At 42.4% G+C, this 15,350-nt stretch overlaps 1 protein-coding gene across 1 annotated transcript in view; it reads right to left on the reverse strand.

Moving 5' to 3' along the window:
• The window catches only part of slc22a13b (solute carrier family 22 member 13b), a 37,251-nt gene extending 22,645 nt beyond the window's left edge, over positions 1-14,606 (reverse strand). The window contains exons 1-2 of the mRNA XM_043687914.2: positions 14,127-14,606; positions 1,970-2,073 (exon numbers count right to left, since the gene is read on the reverse strand). Of these exons, the coding sequence (XP_043543849.2) occupies positions 1,970-2,073; positions 14,127-14,504 (482 nt within the window). The 5' untranslated portion in view covers positions 14,505-14,606. The remainder of the gene's footprint in view (positions 1-1,969; positions 2,074-14,126) is intronic.
• Between the last annotated feature and the right edge of the window lie 744 nt (positions 14,607-15,350).

Genomic DNA, 15,350 nt, shown 5'->3' on the forward strand with positions numbered 1-15,350 from the left:
ACATCCAGTCATGAATGTTGGTGGACAGTTGATCAACTCACTGGAGGAAGAGGCTCCACAAATATCCCCATCCTCAATGATGGGAGAGCCCAGCACACCAGTGCAAAAGATAAGACTGGAACATTTGCAGTAATCTTCAGCCAGAAGTGCCAAGTGGATGATCCATGTCAGCCTCCTCCAGTGGTCTTCAGCATCACACTTACCAGTCTGCAGCCAATTTGATTCACTCCACGTGATATGAATAAATAGTTGGATGAATTGGATACTGTAAAGGCTATAGGCCCTGGCAACATTCCAGCAACAGTAATAAAGACCTATTTTCCAGATGTTGCCACATCCCTAACCAAGCTGTTACAGTACAGCTACAACACTGGCATTTATCCAACAATGTGGAAAATTGCTCAGGAATGCAAAAAGCAGGGCAAATCCAACCTAGTCAATTACTGCCCCATCAGTCTACTCTGGATCATCAGTAAAGTGATGGAAGGTGTCATCAACAGTGCTATCAAGCAGCACGTGCTCAGCAAGAATCCCTTCAGTGACGCCCAGTTTGGGTTCTGCCAGGGTCACTCAGCTCCTGAGGAGAAAGTGAGGTCTGCAGATGCTGGAGATCAGAGCTGAAAATGTGTTGCTGGAAAAGCGCAGCAGGTAAGGCAACATCCAGGGAACAGGAGAATCGACGTTTCGGGCATAAGCCCTTCTTCAGGAATCGGCTTATGCCCGAAACGTCGATTCTCCTGTTCCCTGGATGCTGCCCGACCTGCTGCGCTTTTCCAGCAACACATTTTCAGCTCACTCAGCTCCTGACCTCATCATAACCTTGGTTCAATCGTGGACAAAAGAGCTGAATTCCAGAGGTGAGGTGAGAGTGAAAGCCTTTGATATCAAGGCCACAATCGACCAAATGTGCCATCAATGTGCTCTAGCAAAACGTGGACGACAGTTGTCATTTCTGGAGGTCAGTCATCTCAGCTCCAGGGCATTTCTGCAGGAGTTCATTTGAATAGTGTTCTAGGCCCAACCATCTTCAGCTGCTTTGTCAATGATCTTCTCTCCATCATAAGGTCACAAGTGGGGATGTTTGCTGATGATTGCATAATGTTCAGCACCAGTTGCACTCCTCAGACACTGAAGCCCAAATATGACAAGATCCAGAGAATATTCAAGCAAGGGCTAAAAACTGGCAAGTATATTATGCCACTCAAATGCCAGGCAATGATCATCTCTAGGAAGATACAATCTAACCACTGGCTCCTTGACATTCAATGGTGTTACCATCACTGAGTCCCACAATATTAGTGTTCTGGGAATTACATGGACCAAAAACTGAACTGGACTTGCCATATAAATGTAGTGCTTTAACAGTAGGTCAGAAGCAAGGAATACTGTGACCAATAACTCATCTCCTGACTCCACAATTTACAAGACAGAAGTCAGGAGTGTAATGGAATACTCCCTACTTGATTGGATGGGTAACAACAACACTCAAGAAGTTTGACACCAACAAGGACAAAGCAGCCCACTTGATTGGCAACGCATCCGCAAACATTTTCATTCACCGTTGACACTCAGTGGTGTGTACTATCTGCAAGATGCAATACAGAAATTCACTAAAGATCCTTAGATAGCACCTTCCAAACCCTCGAACACTTCCATCTAGAAGGACAAGGGCAGCAGATAAACAGGAACACCGCCACTTTTAAATTCCCCTTCAAGCCACTCAACATGCTGACTTCAAAATGTAGTGTTGCTGCTTCACTGTCACTGGGTTAAACTCCTTCAGTAACAGCATTGTGAATCATACTACAGCACAAGTACTGTAGCTGTTCAAGATGGCAGCTCACCGCTACCTTCTCCACGGCAATAAATGCTGCAACGATGCCCATGTGCCACGAGTGAATACAAACATTTTATTTTAGATTATAAATCATCAGTTGGAGTGGTTTTATAGTATTTAATTTGTTCTTACCTGTCTGCTAGTGGACCAAACACCAAGGCACCAACAAAAAGTCCAAACATGGAAACGGACCGTGAGAGCTGATTTAACCAATGGTCATCACAAACCAGATCAAACTGAAGAGTGAGAAACAATCCCAGTTAGAAAGAGGGCTTGGTTAAAAGAGGGAGGAGTAAATGCTTCTTCAGTTGCTATATCATTGCAATATAGAACAATGTACAGTGAATGCATGAAGATTCAGTTCAGAGATTCTTTATTCCACTGGCACACAAACGTATTATTATTAATATTAAGTAACAAAAAAAGTTACCTTGAGAAGCGAATCAAACAATTGAGAGCTCCATCCAGCACACTTGACAGCCAGTCTGCCCTCAGCACCAGCCCTGCCTAGCTCTGAGTCCATTGAAAAAGTATCAGAATCCTGGAGGATCCCTGATATGGAAGTATCACCGCGTGCCTCCATGACTTCTGCCAATCAGCAGGGCTGCAGCCTACTCGACTGACAGTCACTATGGCAACCTTGAGGCGCAGTATCCAGGTTGACCTGCCCAATCTCACCCAGGGAAAAAAAAATCACCTCTATATCACACCAATTGCACCTCAGCCCCTGCTCCAATCACACACACACACACACACACACACACACACACACACACACACACACACACACACACACACACACACACACACACACACACACACACACACACACACACACACACACACACACACACACACACACACACACACACACACACACACCTGCCACACCTCTCAGGCTGCATCCTTTGCCAGTTACTCCAACATGACAAAGCCATCAGCCAAATGTATGGCACTCACTGGCACATTTGTCTCTCTTTTGCAGATGACTAGATGGCATAAAATAGGAGGCAGCAAGAGCCAGATGAAAGGAAATGGTTTGCCAGAATTTCCTAATCACATTGATAGGTCAGTATTGACCACTATTGGGATGTTTTAATTGAGATTGGAGCTAATGGTGAGGGTGAAATCATAGTAATTGGCAGTATCCTCATACCGAATCCTCCCCAAGTTTCACTTCTCTTAATCTCACTCTTTTTGATGCACCAGATACAGAAGGTGTACCTCTTACTGTACTCCACTCCTGAATGACAATATTACCTCAGATCATTTTCTTTTCAGATATCTAACAAGTATGAAATTCACCAGACAGAGGAAAAAATACTAATAAGAGAGCAATGAAGGAGACGCAGAACCATCACAGCCTTTACACTCACAGTGATCACCATAGATACTGGTACACTGTGAAAGGGAAGATTAGGATCTGGATGTGCTGAGATACCAGGCATGAATGGAATGTAATCAGGACAAAAGGTGAGGATGGCAGAGCTGTCAGCTTGACAGAGGGAGGGCACTGCACATCGATCCTGTTACAGATGGCACAGATGAGAACTTTGATGGGACAACTGACAGATGAAAGCTGATATTGTATATATCATAAAAACCAAAAGAACTGTGGATGCTGTAAATCAGAGACAGAAACAGAAGTTGCTGCAAAAGCTCAGCAGGTATGGCAGCGTCTGTGGAGAGAAAGCAGGGTTAACAGTAAAGAAGGATCACTGGACCAGAAACATTAACTCTGATTTCTCTCTGGGGATGTACAAATATTCTTATACACAGGATTGTCTACCGCCTACTCTTAGGGAGGCTATTTTAAAGAAAGGGGGCCCCGAAGAATGCACTTCATACAGACCAATTTCGCTGTTGAATGTAGATTTCAAAATTTTATCCAAGATGTTGGCTCTGAGGTTGGAGAAGGTCCTTCCCCATATTATAAGAGAAAACCAGACAGGTTTTGTTAAGGGCCATAGCTCCTTCAACAATATTAGGAAGGTACTGAACACAGTACAGGTACGTTAGCAAAGATTGATTCCGGGGTTTGGTGGTCTCCCTTGAAGCAGAAAAGGCGTTTGGTCAGATAGAATGGCCGTACCTATTTGAGATTCTAGAGAGCTTTGGTTTGGGGGGGATCCTTTGCTAGATATGGCAGTACTGTATAATGATCCTAAGGTGGCAGTCATTACAAATGGTATTAAGTCAAATAACTTTAATATTGGAAGAGATAGTTGTCAGAGGTGTCCTTTATCACTGCTGTTATTTACCTTGGCGATTGAACTGTTAGCTGAAACTAGCAGGAGGGATCCTGAAATAGTAGCGCCAAAGGTGGGAATGGGGGAGCATAAGATCCCCATATATGCTGATGACGTCCTTTTGTTTTTGGTCAATCCGGAGATGTCTGTTCCTTGATTGATCCAAACAATTAATCCATGTGATGGTTTCTCGGGTTACAGGATCAATTTTGCAAAATCGGAAGCCATGCCAGTAGGTGAATTAGTGGAGGGGCCAAACCTGAAGGATGGAATGCAGTTCCCGTTTAGATGGTCACCAAAAGGTTTTTTTGTACTGGGAATTTTTATTACCCCTTCCTTCCACCAGCTGTATAAAGCTAACTATGTACAACTATTGGAGAGGATAAAACAGGAGTTGCAGTGATGGGAGGGGTTACCGTTATAATGGTTAGGCCGAATAGCCCTGATTAGGATGAATGTTCTTCCTCCACCGCTGTACCCCATGAGAATGCTCCCGTTGTTGTTACCTAGACAAGTGTTACGGAGGCTCAGTGGTTGGCTAGGGGCCTTTATTTGGTACCACAAGTGTCCTCTAATTAAATTCACTAAATTGCAGCTTTCACAGGCAGAGGGAGGGGTGGATCTTCCAGATTTGAAGAAATACCAAATAAGTCCTCTGTTAACATATGTTGGTGGCTGGGTACGGGGGAATTCAGAGTCGATTTGGCTTGATATTGAAGCATCACAGTCAAGATGTCCTTTAATTAATTTACTATTCATTGACAAGATGAAATTCGTGACCCAGCAGTGTAAAAGTCCAAGCATACAGTAAAAGCTTGGAAGATAATGAGGCAAAACAAGGGCAATTGGTCTAAGACCTCGTCATTTACCCCATTGGTGGAGGCCCAAGGATTTAAACCTGGGATAATGGACTCCGGCTTGAAGGCATGAGAGAATAAGGGATTTTTCTGCCTGGGAGACTTATTTGAGGTGGAAGGTCCTGATGTCATTTAGTCAGTTAAGTCAGAAATATGGATTGTCTAATAGGGACCTTTTCCGATATTTCCAGATAAGGGACTATATACAGAGGAAGACCACACTCCTGGTTCAGTGTTACAAATCAGAAAAGAGTACTCTGGTGTACAGTGGCTCTTTCACTCAGTACTTTATATCATTTACAGAAAGGCCGCGCTCTGGGGGACATGGCAGGACTCTGTAGGACGTGAAATCGAGAGTTAGGAGAGGATATTTCATCGGAGGTATGGGAAGATATCTGTGGGAATGTAAGGAAAATCTCAGTATGTAACAGGAGATCTTGCACAGGGCTCATATGGCACCAGAGAGGCTAGCTAGGTTCAAGACAGGAGTGTCACCAGGTATCCCAAATGTAACATTAGTATAGGGAGTCTTACACACTGCTATTGGTGATGTTGTAAGACCCAGAGATACTGGTGCTATAGTAAGGGAGCTAAAGGACATCCTGGGGATTGAAATTAATGTGGATCTGGTATTTCTTCTTTTGAGGTTGCCAAATTGCCCTCTCTGGGGGAACATAGGGAGAGATTGTATAATATTCTTACCCATTGTGCAAGGAAGAACATTCTGGTGAACTGGGCATCGGAAAAATCCCCAGGTCTTATGGGGTGGCGTAGATTGGTGATGGAGCATCTCCCCCAAGACTACCTCACAAATATGGTGCACCATAAAACGGAGCAGTTTTACAAGGCGTGGCAGCCCTTTCTAAATTATATTGACGTAGACTTATCAGCAATATTAATTAGGGCATGGTATAACCGTGGGAATCAGTCCGGGTGCCCGTGAGGCCCTGGGAGGAGGAGACTGGGGGAAAAAGAATATGGGTACAATAATGCTCCCAGGGATGGGAGCCCCAGTAGAGGAGTGATGAGTGAGATAGAATATAATGAGATATTATTTAATTTAAGTTATTTGAATTTAGTTTAAGTTAGTATTTATTTAATATGTTTGTAGTTTAGTTTAAGTTAAGTAGGTATGTTTGTTTTGGTAGAATAGTAGGTCGTTAATTAACAATGGTATTGTGTTATGGCCTTTCTTGTACTGCCTTTTTTCCTGTTTTGATGGCGTTTTTTTCTTTGTACATAAATATTTTGTAAAAGATTTTAAAAGGTTTTCAATAAAAATATTTGTATAAAAAACTCTGATTTCTCTCAGAGTTTCAGATTTCTCAGATGCTGCCAGACCTGCTGAACTCTTCTAGCAAATCTGTTTTTGTGTCTTATATATACGTTTACACACAATAAAATGCATTAGAAACCTATCAGAAAGCCTATTCCAATCCTGTATATTGCTATCAAATTTTCTGTCAACTTCCTTTGTTCAAAGGAGAACAATCCTAGCTTCTCTAACTTTATCGATCACACAATTGTACAGCGCAGAAACAGACAGCAGACCCTTCACTCCAACTCAAACATGCTGAACAAATATCTTAAATTAATCTAGTTCCATTTGGCTCATATCTCACTAAACCTTTTCTATTCATATACCCATCCGGATACCTTTTAAATGCTGTAATTGTACCAGCCTCCACCACTTCCTCTGGCAGCTCATTCCATACACGCACCACCCTCTGCATGAAAAAGCTGCCCCTCAAGTTGCTGTTAATTCTTTTCCCTCTCTCCTTAAACCAATGCCCTGTAGTTTTGCCTCCCCCACCCTGGAAAAAAGACCTTGTCTTTTTACCCTCGCCATGCCCCTCATGATTTTATAAACCTCTATAAAGTCACCCCTCAGCTTCCGATGCTCCAGGAAAAACAGCCCCAGCCTATTCAGCATCTCCCTGTAGCTCAAACATTCCAATCCTAGCAGCATCCTTGTAAATATTTTCTGACTACCTTCAAATTTAACAACATCTTTTTGATAGGAAAACCAGAGTTTAATGTAGCATTCTGAAAGTAGCCTAACCAATGTCCTATAGAAGCTGCAACATGATATCCCAACTCCTAAACTCTATGTACTGCCCAATGAAGGCAAGCGTACCAAATGTCTTCACCAGCCTGTCTACCTGAGGCTCCACTTTCAAGGAACTGTGAAGCTGCATCCCTATGTCCCTTTGTTCAGTAACACTTCCCAGGACCCTACCATTAACTGTATAAATCCTGATTTGCCTTTCCAAAATGCAACGCCTCACATTTATCAAAATTAAACTCTATCTGCCACTTTTCAGCCCATTGGCCCATCTGATCAAAATCCTGTTATAGTCTGAGTAACCTTCTTCGCTGTCCACTACAATTCCAAGTTTGGTGTCATCTGCAAACTTACTAACTGTACCTCCTATGCTCACATCCAAATGATTTATATAAATGACAAAAAGCAGTGGACCCAGCACTGATCCTTGTGGCACTCCACTGGTCACAGGCCTCCAGTCTGAAAAGCAACCCTCCACCACCACCTTATGTCTCCTACCTTTGAGCCAACTTTGTATCCAATAGCTAGTTTTCTCTGGATCCCATGTGATCTAATCTTGCCTACAGTGTACCATACGGAACCTTGTCAAATGCCTTACTCAAGTTCATATAGAAAAAGTCCACCACTCTGCCTTCATCAATCTTTTGGGGGCCTTGGTGGCACAGTGGTTAGCACTGCTGCCTCACAGCGCCAGAGACCCGGGTTCAATTCCCGACTCAGGCGACTGACTGTGTGGAGTTTGCACCTTCTCCCCGTGTCTGCATGGGTTTCCTCCGGGTGCTCCAGTTTCCTCCCACAGTCCAAAGATGTGCACGTCAGGTGAATTGGCCATGCTAAATTGCCCGTAATGTTAGGTAAGGGGTAAATGTAGGGGAATGGGTCTGGATGGGTTGCTCTTCGGAGGGTCGGTGTGGACTTGTTGGGCCAAAGGGCCTGTTTCCACACTGTTGCTTGGTCAACCGCAATGGAAAATCTAAACTGAGCCCCTCTGCACAATTGGTAGAGAATGAAAAGGGCCTGTTTCCACACTGTAAGTAATCTAATCTAATCTAATCTTTTTGTCACTGCTTCAAAGAAAATCAATCATGATAGTTAGACTTTACTTGCCACGCACAAAGCCATGTTGACTATCCTTAATCAGTCTTTGCCTTTCCGAATCCTGTCCCTCAGAATCCCCTCCAACAACTTATCTACCACTGATGTCAGGCTTACTGGTCTATAGTTCCCTGCCTTTACCCTCACTTCTTAAATAATGGCACTACAGGAAGATATGGACTCGATTGGCTGAATGATGTGCTTCTGTATTGTAGGAATTCTATGATTCCATGATTAAGACCACACATCGAGATGTAACGTATTCGGTGCCAGTGTTTAGAGAGGGTACACAACATGTGGTCTTACGTTGTAAACAGGCATTGGTTATAGACAACTATATTTCTGCGTAGAATGGATGTCCGTTTTCATTGTAGTCACCAACTCCATGGTTTTCAAATGCTCCCTTTCATGTCTGGCAGTAATAGCCTACATTGTCATTAAAATCACCAAAGACAACAATGTTGTACCTGGGAGGGGTATTCTGAATGAGTTCTTGGAGTTCTATATAGAATTGATGTCTATCAGCTAGACTAGCCTTCAGGGTTGGAATATGAAGACCACCAAGAGTCAGGGGGCGTAATGTGTTTGCAATAGCCATTTGTCAGCTTTGAAAGTTTAGTAGTGGTAATTTTCTTCGCTGTGAAGTGATGGGGGAAGGCGTTAATCACTTTGAGGCCTACCTGACTGATAGAGGGTATAGTTTCTTTTCTCTGTCTTTTGTTTTTGTTTTATGACCAAGTAGATGTTGTGATAGTCCGTTACTGAGGGAAGATAAAGTGTGGATACATAGTGAATGGGAATTGAGATTGCACTTATTGATATCAGGTTGAAATTCTCAGAGATAGCACAGTAAGTAAAAGGGCTTTATATGTTATCACCATTGTCTACCACAAATGCCTCCTGAGGATTCTGGATAATCCAAGATAGAGGACGAGAAAAATTTCTGGCTATAATAGCTGCTCCTTTTTTGAGGTATTTTAGGTGTTGGAAGTGATTTCCTCGAATTCCAGGAGCAATAATTACTGTTTCATATGCTGTTGCATTGTTTTGGAACTTTGGAGAAAAAGAAGTCAAAGCAACAGCAGTTTTAAAAAGGGAGAGGTACAGATAATGGAAGCACATGGTGAGGGAAGGTCAGTGCAGGAGAGAGAGAGAGAAAGAAACTGACATCACAGTGAACCTGCGCAGTTACTGCCTTTGCTGTTTGAATTCTTGTCATGCAGGACATCGGAGTGCATCTGGGAAAATCAACAAACAGTGAAATTCACAACTGATCTTGGTGGAATTGTTTGGATGAAGTCAAAACTATGAACTTATCTGTTTCTGTGCTGTAAGTGTGGCCTACAGAAAGTCTGCAGTAGTGAGTGGAGTGGTTCTTTCTTGATTATATGTTTTTTGAGATATGTCTCTTGATTAAACTTAAAATATAAGCCAGAACAATTAATTTAACCTGGAGCAGTGTTTTGTAGAGGAATAAGATGGTGTTATTTTCTGGGTCTGTAGATTGTGAAGGAGCAAAAATGGCCTTTAGTAGAGTGATATGCGTTTTTGTCAGATGTGGGAGTTTAAGGAGAGTTTATAGGTTACTGTGGATTATATCTGCAATAAATGCCGTTGCTTGTGAATCATATCAGATCAAATGGATCGGTTGGAGAGACAGTTAGAGGCAATGAGAAATTTGTAACAGCAACGGTATGTGATGGATGGCAGTTATAGGAAGGGGGGAAAGTCTCAGATACAGTCACATAGATGAGTTAACTCCAGGAAAGGTAAGAGAGGGAGGCAGCTAGTGCAGGAGTCTTCTGTGGCTAACCCCATTTCAAACAACTATGCTGTTTTGGAAAATGGGGGTGATCGATTCACAGGGGAACATAGCATGAACAGCCAAGTTTCTGATATTGAGACTGGCTCTAATTCAACGATGGGTATGTCAGGTTCCAAGAGATCAATTGTGTTAGGGGACTCTCTAGTCTGAGGTACAGACAGACGTATCTGTGACCAGCAGCGAGAAATCAGAATGGTGTGTTGCTTCCCTGGTGCCAGGATCAAGGATGTCTCAGAGAGGGTGCAGAATGTTCTCAATGGGGTGAGGGGCCAGCAAGAGGTCATTGTCCACATTGGAACCAATGACATAGGAAGTGAAGAAGTTGAGATTCTGAAGGGAGATTACAGAGAGTTAGGCAGGAATTTAAAAAGGAGGTCCTCGAGAGTAGTAATATCTGGATTACTTCTGGTGCTACGAGCTAGTTAGGGCAGAAATAGGAGGATAGAGGGAGATAGTGAGGAAAGAGATCAATCTGAGACTGGTACAGTTGACAACAGAAATAACTCAAACAGTCAGGGTAGACAGGGACAAGGTAGGACTAATAAATTAAATTACATTTATTTCAAAGCAAGGGGCCTATTAGGGAACGCAGATGAACTGAGGGCGTGGTTAGGAAGATGGAGTTGAGATATCATAGCAGTTATAGAAACTTGGCTCAGGGATGGACAAGACTGGCAGCTTAATGTTCCAGGATACAAATGCTACAAGGATAGAAAGGGAGGCAGAGGGGTGGGAGAGGGGCATCACAGCTGTGCTGTGAGAGGATATTCCCGGAAATACATCCAGGGAAATTATTTGGGTGGAACTGAGAAATAAGAAAAGGATAATCACCTTGTTGGGATTGTATTATAGATCCCTTAATAGTCAGCGGGAAATTGAGAAAAATGTTTGTTAGGCGATCTCCACTATCTGTAAGAATAATAGGGTGCCAATGGTAGGGGATTTTAACTTTCCAAACATAGACTGGGACTGCCATAGTGTTAAGGGTTTAGATGGAGAGGAATTTGTTAAGTGTGTACAAGAAAAGTTTCTGATTCAGAATGTGGATGTACCCACTAGAGAAGGTGCAAAACTTGACCTACTCTTGAGCAATAAGACAGGGCAGGTGACTGAGGTGTCAGCGGGGGTGCACTTTTGGGGCCAACGACCATAATTCTATTAGTTTTAAAATAGTGATGGAAAAGGATAGACCAGATCTAAAAGTTGAAGTTCTAAATTGGAGAACGGTCAATATTGGCGGTATTAGGCGAGAACTTTCAAAAGCTGATTGGGGGCAGATGTTTGCAGGTAAAGGGACGGCTGGAAAATGGGAAGCCTTCAGAAATGAGATAACGAGAATCCAGAGAAAGTATATTCCTGCCAGGGTGAAAGGAAAGGCTGGTAGGTATAGGGAATGCTGGATGACTAAGAAATTGAGGGTTTGGTTAAGAAAAAGAAGGAAGCATATGTCAGGTATAGGCAGAATAGATCGAGTGAATCCTTAGAAGAATATAAAGGCAATGGGAGTATACTTAAGAGGGAAATCAGGAGGGCAAAAAGGGGATGTGAGATAGCTTTGATAAATAGAATTAAGGAGAATCCAAAGGGTTTTTACAAATACCTTAAGGACAAAATGGTAACTAGGGAGAGAATAGGGCCCTCAAAGATCAGCAAGGTGGCCTTTGTGTGGAGCCACAGAAAATGGAGTAGATACTAAACGAGTATTTTGCATTAGTATTTACTGTGCAAAAGGATTTGGAAGATATAGAATGTAGGGAAATAGGCGGTGACATCTTGAAAAATGTCCATATTATGGAGGAGGAAGTGCTGGATGTCTTGAAATGCATAAAGGTGGGTAAATCCCTAGAACTCTGTGGGAAGCTAGGGAAATAATTGCTGGGTCTCTAGCTGAGATATTTGTATCATCGATAGTCACAGATGAGGTGCCAGAAGACTGGAGGTTGGCTAACGTGGTGCCACTGTTCAAGAAGGGTGGTAAGGACAAGCCAGTGAACTATATACCAGTGAGCCTGACCTCGGTGGTGGGCAAGTTGTTGGACGGAATCCTGAGGGACAGGATGAACATGTATTTGGAAAGGTAGGGACTGATTAGGGAACATGGCTTTATGCAATGGAAATCATGTCTCACAACTTGATTGCAATTTTTTGAAGAAGTAACAAAGAGGATTGACGAGGGCAAAATGGTAGATGTGATCTATGTGGACTTCAGTAAGGCATTCGACAAGGTTCTCCATGGGAGACTGTTTAGCAAGGTTAGATCTCATGGAATACAGGGAGAAGAAGCCATTTGGATAAAGAACTGGCTCAAAGGTAGAAGACAGAGGGTTGTGGTGGAGGGTTGTTTTTCAGACTGGAGGCCTGTGACCAGTGGAGCGCCACAAGGATCGGTGCTAGGTCCACTACTTTTCATCATTTTTCAACAATTTGGATGTGAGCATAAGAGGTATAGTTAGTAAGCTTGCCGATGACACCAAAATTGGAGGTATAGTGGACAGCGAACAGATTACCTCAGATTTCAAGAGGATCTGGACCAGATGGGCCAATGGGCTGAGAAGTGGCAGATGGAGTTTAATTCAGATAAATGTGAGGTGCTGCATTTTGGGAAAGCAAATCTTAGCAGGACTTATACACTTAATGATAAGGTCCTAGGGAGTGTTGCTGAACAAAGAGACCTTGGAGTGCAGGTTCATAGCTCCTTGAAAGTGGAGTCACAGGTAGACAGGATAGTGAAGGCGGCGTTTGGCATGCTTTCCTTTATTGGTCAGAGTGTTGAATACAGGAATTGGGAGGTCATGTTGCGGCTGTACAGGATATTGGTTAGGCCACTGTTGGAATATTGCATGCAATTCTTGTCACCTTCCTATTGAAAAGATGTTGTGAAACTTGAAAGGGTTCAGAAAAGATTTACAAAGATGTTGCCAGGGTTGGAGGATTTGAGCTATAGGGAGAGGCTGAGGTTTATAAAATCATAAGGGTTCATGGATAGGGTAAATAGACAAGGTCTTTTCCCCCAGGTGGGGGGAGACAAAACTTGAGGGCATAGGTTTAAGGTGAGAGGGGAAAGATATAAAGATGGACCTAAGGGGCAACCTTCTCACACAAAGGGTGATGTGTGTGGAATGAGCTAATACAGGAAGTGGTGGAGACGAGTTTAATTACAACATTTAAAAGGCATCTGAATGGGTATATAAATAGGAAGGGTTTAGAGGGATATAGGCCAAACGCTGGGAAATGGGACTAGATTAATTTAGGATATCGGGTTGGCATGGAAGTGTTGAATCCCAGTGTCTGTTTCCATGCTGCACATCTTTATGATTCTAAGTCCTCTGAAACTAGATTAAAAGGGTACATACAACATTGAAATGCAGTTCCCAAATTATTATTGTTGGTTCTGCTTAACTATGCTTACTTCAGTAGTTTTTACTCTACTACTAGTATTACTCACAAGCAGCTTTCCAAAGGTAGCTTTTATGAAAGAACAGTATTACATTTTACATGACTGCTGGCATTCTTCCCTATTCTCATTCATCTCGTCTCATTTTCCTGAGCTCTCACATACATATGAATAAATGAATTAGGAACAAGAATAGACCACTCAGCCCCTCGATCCTGCTCCGCCGGTCAATAAGATCATGCCTGTTCTGATTACTCCACATTCCCACCTCCCTTCGCTGTGGGTTTCACTCTCTTCCTTTCAAGACTCAATCCTTCTCTGTCATAAAAATATTCAAAGATTCTGCTTTTATCACCTTTCAAGAGAGTTCCAAAGACTCATCTCCCTCCGTGAGGTGAAAAACTATTCTCATCATTTTGTCTTAAATGAGCAATTTATTTATAAAGTGACCTCTAAGTCCAGATTCCCTGATAAGATGAACCATCTTTCCCAAACCTACCCCTCAGAATCTTGTATGTTTCAATCCTTCTAGCTTCCAGCAGATACACGTTTGGCCTGTTAACAAACCATCTCTGAACTGTTTCCAATGCATTTACATGCTTTTATCATTTCTCAAAAACTGCTCCCAATGTATTTTAAAGCTACTTCATTTGCTGTCAGCATGGTGCATGGTAAACCAGCTCTCCATGCTAACTGCCCTGTGTGAAGTGGGTCACTGCAAACAAGCAACGAATGGGAGTTTGCCTTCTCTCACCATCACTGGCAAGGTGCAGAACTGTTTACATTTGAAAAAAAAGCACAAACCTCTGTTACCAATGTCGAGCTATATTGTGAGGTGTCGTATACCCAGCCTTCTTCACATGCTACCGTAGACTGATTGAGGTGTAATCGTATCCAATCCATGTCTTTATCTGGACTTGGCTTGTACATTTCACATTTCTGGTAAGAGCCATTGTTTTCCTTCGGGAGAGTCAAGAGCAATTGTTCTTCTTTGGCCAAACCAGCACTGATGTTTAAGATCCAATTGGTCTGACAATAATGTTGGACACTCGCACCAGTAAAAACCTGAGCAATCAAGTGGAAACCCATGAAGAAATTCGGCAAACATATCAACATGAGCAAACGTTTCTGGAATGGCCCAAATTCTCCCACAGCTCTCAGGATTTCTCCAAAATCACTCATGTTGTCTCCCCTTTTGATGGTGCCAATTCTACAGTTCTACAATATACAATGTCTGAATTTTAAAGTGTACTGTATTTACGCTCAGTGACAGCTGTGATTACCATTTCTTCATTTAAGTTAATGGTTGCTGTATTGTGTAACAAATGAAAGAATGTCAACTTAGGACAAAGATTGATTTTGTATGTTTGCTCTGAACAATTGACAAAGTGACTTTACAGGCTCAATTTTATTTGCAAAGAATGAGCAACTGCCAATGGTTCAAAGGTATTAGCGATTCTAAATCCAAAAGCTACATAACATTTTAATGGCCTCATAAACGTGGGCTTTGCAGGTCGAAAATCTATTACACATTCCTAATTATTCTTGAAAATGTAATGGTGAATGACTTTCTTGACCTACTGTAAGCTTCAAGCTGAAAGAAGCCCTACAAGGAAAGGAGATCAAGGATTTTGACCGAGTAATGGTGAAGGAAAGACGATACGTTTCCAAGTTGGAATAGTGTTTGATTTAAGAAACTCACACCAGTTCTTGTTTGTTATTGCTTTTATTCTTCGAGGTGTTGAGTTTGGGATTTTGGAAGCTTTGCAGTTGAAGAAAACTGGTACAGCCTTGTCTAGTCGCCAAATGAATTAAATCCATGATTGGAAAAAAGAAATGGAGTGTGTGACATGAAGTAATTATTGACTGGAGTTATGTTGGAGTTGCTGATAGAGTGGTTTGTTCCAACCTCCATGAAGAGAATAACCAATAGAATTATGAACTGAGGAAATCCCAAGCACACCACAACTTGAGGAGGCATTGTTTAATGTTCAATTGTTAATTAGCAACCAAATACAAACATTATGC

This window comes from Chiloscyllium plagiosum, unplaced genomic scaffold, assembly GCF_037043375.1.
Source record: "Chiloscyllium plagiosum isolate Xiang-an unplaced genomic scaffold, Cpla_swu_hap1 HiC_scaffold_4, whole genome shotgun sequence".
Lineage (NCBI taxonomy): Eukaryota > Metazoa > Chordata > Chondrichthyes > Orectolobiformes > Hemiscylliidae > Chiloscyllium > Chiloscyllium plagiosum.